The sequence below is a fragment of the Aegilops tauschii genome, chromosome 4, assembly GCF_002575655.3.
Source record: "Aegilops tauschii subsp. strangulata cultivar AL8/78 chromosome 4, Aet v6.0, whole genome shotgun sequence".
Taxonomy (NCBI): Eukaryota; Viridiplantae; Streptophyta; class Magnoliopsida; order Poales; family Poaceae; genus Aegilops; species Aegilops tauschii.
Genome location: NC_053038.3, coordinates 155,731,463 through 155,736,792, shown reverse-complemented (window position 1 = coordinate 155,736,792; position 5,330 = coordinate 155,731,463). Strand labels below are relative to the sequence as shown.

The following is a 5,330-nucleotide window of genomic DNA, read 5'->3' as shown; positions in this document are numbered from 1 at the left end:
TATAGGCCAAAGATTAGGGCAAACGGAGGCTCAGGGGGCTCACAAGCTTGCTAGGCACCACCCAGGGCGCATCGCCTGGGCTTGTGGCTCCCTCGTGTGTCTTCTGGTCTCTCCTCGAAACTTCTAGGGTCTCTTATATTCCAGAAAAAATCACTGTAAAACTTCATCGTGTTTGGACGTCATTTGGTATGGTTTTACTATGAAACAAAAAAACATGCAGAAAACAGAAACTGCCACTGGGCACTAAGTTAATAGGTTAGTTTATAAAAAAATATAAAGCGCACAAAAATAATAATATAATAGCATTAAACAATAAAAAATTATAAATACATTGGAGACATATCACCATGCATCGTAACAGGTGCCTGGCGTGCACTGGAGGGAGCTAGGGGTGCGACACAGCGGTTCTGCATGCGACCTCGGCTACCAGCGAGAGGCAGGCCGCACTCGCGCATGAGCGCCGCCTCTATGTGGGCCACGAATTTTGGGACAAGAGTTGGGCCCACGAGGGGCGTACCCGGGGGAATGTGGTCTTTGAAAATTGTTCTTCTTTCGATCTTCTGCGGCTCCGGTTGGTTCAGCCATGTTGATGTCTTGGAGTGTCCCTGCCAACGAGGCCACTGCCCGTTGTGCACATGAAGGTTCGTGGGACCCCGGTGTTCACGACACCGACAATATGTGTCATTCATGATAATAAATAAGACTATTATAATACCAACCTATGAATATCATGCGCTGTGAAGATAGTATAATGCACTACTATCTTATGCATGATACTTATGCATGTTTGCCTAAAGGCTGGTCAGAGATTGCATTCTTTGTTTTAATATATGGTACTTTTCATTATGACCAGCCTAAGGGCATTTTCAACACCGTGCATCAAAACATCTCTAAATGTTCGGACTGTGTGGTCCAGACACTTTTTGCTCTCCATGGCAATGCATCAAATTTCCGTTGACCAGTTCGGATGTCTGTATTCCCACAAATCTAAACCCATGTGTCCTCACAATCCATGTGTTTTTTACTCTAGATTTGTCTGGCCAATACCGTTGTCCGTATTTGATGTCTTCGTAATGCATACGATTGAGTGACCAGTTCTCCTACCACTGTTCACAGACATATCGAGACGTGTCCGAGAATATATTTGGTGTGTCCATTTTAAGATACAACGTTGGAGATGCCCTAAGAGCAACTCTAATGGGGCGACCCATTTCGTCCGCTGCCGTCCATTTGGGTCAGCGCGGACAGAAAAGTCGGCCCAACGCGCGACCCAAACGGACGTGCATCCGCTTTCATCCGCCTGTCGACCCATTCCTGGCCCATTTTTAGCCGGATTTGCGTCGGCGCGGACACAAGACGGACGCGCGCGCTCGCCCTCTCTCCTCCCCGGGCCCGCTGGTCGGTGGCACATTAGCCTCCCCATCCAACAACACATCCTCGCCCGCCTGCTTCATCGCCGATGTCGCCTGCCATTTTTTCCGATAGAAAAAGGATACATAGATAGTTCTAGCATAGACAGGCAAAAGAAAAGATCAACTACTCGTCGTTTTCCGACTCCGATTCAGTAATGTCCTCCTCCGACGTCTGAATGTAGGCGTCAGCATACCGCTCGTCCTCGGAGTCCCAGACGACGCTTCTCCTAGCTTCAGGTTCAATTGAGCGGACTGCTTCCGCGCACGCTTGTCCTCCCGATAGGCGGCTCGCTCCGTCCTCCTCGCCTCCCTCTCCGTCCTCCTTTGCTTGTAGAACTGGTGCTCGTCAACGATGTCCTGCGGGAAGCGTTCGCACCATACCACCATGGCTTCCACGTCCATCTCGGCGATGGCGAGGCAACGCTGCCGCCTCTGGTGGTCACGACGATCCTCGTCGGTGAAAAGGCGCGGGAGAGGCGCGAGATCCTGCGCCCGCTGGCTCGACACGTCGAGAAAATTCATCTCCCGACGAGGCCTCAGGAGGCGCCACGCCGCCGCGTCGTGCGTGCGGGCTGCCTCCTCTGCGGTGTCGAAGGTGCCGAGAATGAGGCATTTCTCGCCAAACCAGATCTCGGAGGAGAAGGCGCCAGAGCGGCACTCGCGGACTCCGCGAAAATTCAAAGCACCCAGGCGGCGCATCGACATGGTGGCGTAGAGGCGGCGAGGCTAGTGAGAGGGGTGAGGGAGTCCTGGATTAGGGGGTCCTCGGACAGCCGTACTATATCCTTTAGCCGGATTGTAGGACTATGAAGATACAAGATTGAAGACTTCGTCCCGTTTCCGGATGGGACTCTCCTTGGCGTGGAAGGCAAGCTTGGCAATACGGATATGTAGATCTCCTCCCTTGTAACCGACTCTGTGTAACCCTACCCCCTCCGATGTCTATATAAACCGGAGGGTTTAGTCCATAGGACAACAACAATCATACCATAGGCTAGCTTCTAGGGTTTAGCCTCTACGATCGTGTCCCCCGCCTCCTGTTACCATCCGCCTTAGACGCACAGTTCGGGACCCCCTACCCGAGATCCGCCGGTTTTGACACCGACATTGGTGCTTTCATTGAGAGTTCTACTGTGCCGTCACCGTAAGGCTTGATGGCTCCTTCGATCATCGGCAACAATGCGATCCAGGGTGAGGTTTTCCTCCCCGGACAGATCTTCGTATTCGGCGGCTTCGTACTGCGGGCCAACTCGCTTGGCCATCTGGAGCAAATCGAGAGCTACGCCCTTGGCCATCAGGTCAGGTTTGGAAACTTGAACTATACTGCCGACATCCGCGGAGACTTGATCTTCAACGGATTCGAGCTCATGTTAGGTGCGCCGCACAATCACGACGAGCATGACTTAACTCTGCCGTCGGACAGTGTTCGGGAGATCACACCTGCAACCACTCCGGCCCTCAATCCAGAAAAAATTGCGCCATCTGAGGACGGGTGGATGGACCCCGCCAAGGAGGCCGCATACTCAGTGGCGATAGAGCCGAATACTGACTTCACCTCCTACGAGACCCGCGTTGTCGAACCGTTGGATTTGTCCCCGGCCATAGGCTCCGAGCCGCCTGCGTTCGTGCCTATCGAATCCGATTGGGCACCGATCATGGAGTTTACCTCCACGGATATCTTTCAGCACTCGCCCTTCAGCGACGTGCTAAACTCGTTGAGGTCTCTCTCTGTGTCAAGAGACCCTTGGCCGAACTATGTCCGGCTAGAATGGGATGCGGACGGCGAAGAAATTCGCTCCCCACCCACCACCCACTTAGTAGCCACTGTCGACGATTTAACCGACATGCTCGACTTCGACTCCGAAGACATCGACGGTATGGACGACGATGCAGGAGACGAACAAGAACCACCGCCCACAGGGAGCTGGACTGCCACCTCATCATATGACATATACATGGTGGACACCCCCAAAGAAGGCGATGGCGATAAGACAGCGGAGGATAACCCCTCCAAGAAGCAATCCAAGCACCGACATCAGCGGCGCTGCTCTAAGTCCTGCCATAGCAAAAGCAGCAATACCGGCACAAGAGACAATAACGCTCCGGATACTGCCGAAGACGACGACAATCCCCTCCAGCCAGACCTCGAGCCGGAGGATGAACAAGCTAGTCCGCCGGAACAGGTAGCAGATGGAGAATCAGAGGATGACAATTACATGCCTCTCTCCGAAGACGAGGTGAGCCTCGTCGACGAAGAATTTATCGTGCCTGAGGATCCCGTGGAGCAGGAGCGCTTCAAGCGCCGGCTTATAGCCACAGCAAACAGCCTGAAGAAAAAGCAACAACAGCTTCGAGCTGATCAAGATCTGCTAGCGGACAGATGGACTGAAGTCCTTGCGGCCGAGGAATACGAACTCAAACGCCCAACCAAGAGTTACCCAAAGCGCAGGTTGCTACCCCAACTGGAGGAGGAAGCATCAGAACCCACCTTACCAGCGTATGATGCGGCTGATCGGCCACCTTGTGGCCGAGACAGAGGGGCATATCAGCCCGAAGTCCAGCCTGCACCCCATCGCCAGACAAACAAAAACACCAAGGCCCGGGGCAACACGCGGGACCTGCGAGACATATTGGAAAACAAAGCAGGACATACAAGATCGATCTATGGATCACGGGGTTGCGCCCCAACGCGTGACGGTGATCGTCACGCCGGATACACTAAAAGCAAGCCCGACCGGGCCGAATACAGCAGACAAGACTTGTATGAACTACGTCGTGACATAGCCCGGCACAGAGGCGCCGCACACCCCCTATGCTTCACCGATGAAGTAATGGATCATGAATTCCTAGAAGGGTTTAAACCCGTGAACATTGAATCATATGATGGTACTGCAGACCCCGCGGTATGGATAGAGGATTTCTTCCTCCACATTCACATGGCCCGCGGGGACGATCTACACGCCATCAAGTACCTCCCGCTAAAACTCAAAGGGTCGGCTCGGCATTGGCTGAATAGCTTGCCGGCAAACTCCATCGGAAGTTGGGAGAGCCTGGCAGATGCATTCCTGGACAATTTCCAGGGCACTTATGTGCGACCGCCGGATGCTGACGATTTAAGTCATATAACTCAGCAGCCAGGGGAATCGGCCAGGAAATTCTGGACCCGGTTCCTAACTAAGAAGAACTAAATTGTTGACTGTCCGGATGGAGAGGCCTTAGCGGCATTTAAGAATAACATCCGTGACGAGTGGCTCGCCCGGCACCTCGGTCAAGAGAAGCCAAAATCCATGGCAGCCCTCACAACACTTATGACCCGCTTTTGTGCGGGCGAAGATAGCTGGTTGGCTCGTAGTAACAACACAACAAGCAAACCTGGCTCATCAGAGGCCAGGGATAGCAACGGCAAACCACAACGCAACAAACACAAGCGCCGCAAACATGGTGAAAATGCCGAAGATACGGCAGTTAATGCCGGGTTTAGTGGCTCAAAGTCCGGTCAGCGGAAAGGGCCCCTCAAAAATAACAATTCGGGTCCGTCCAGTCTGGACCGCATACTCGATCGTCAATGCCAAATTCATGGCACCCTAGGGACGCCAGCCACCCATACTAACAGAGAATGCTGGGTCTTCAAACAAGCCGGCAGGGCAGGCGCCAAAAACAATAAAGGGGGGTCTCAAAGCGATGATGGCGATGAAGAGCCCAGATCACCGAACACAGGAGGGCAAAAGAAATTTCCCCCGCAAATCCAAACGGTGAACGTGGTAAACACCACCCAAATTCCCAAACCGGACCCGACACGCACCCCTAGGGATGCCGACTTAACGGAACCAGCCGTCCCACAATATAAACTAGGGCCGGTCACCTTCAACCACACAGATCGTCTGGTCAACGCCAATCAGGGCAATCCAGCCGCACTAG

The 5,330-nt window shown here is 53.3% G+C and overlaps 1 protein-coding gene across 1 annotated transcript; it reads right to left on the bottom strand.

Annotated features, from left to right (window-relative positions):
* Window positions 1-1,410: 1,410 nt before the first annotated feature.
* On the bottom strand, window positions 1,411-2,117 carry LOC109732975 (uncharacterized). Its single transcript, XM_020292185.1, has 2 exons — window positions 1,607-2,117; window positions 1,411-1,466 (listed from the first exon to the last, which is right to left on the bottom strand). The coding sequence occupies exons 1-2, from the start codon at window positions 2,115-2,117 to the stop codon at window positions 1,411-1,413; spliced, it is 567 nt and encodes a 188-aa protein (XP_020147774.1).
* Window positions 2,118-5,330: the final 3,213 nt, after the last annotated feature.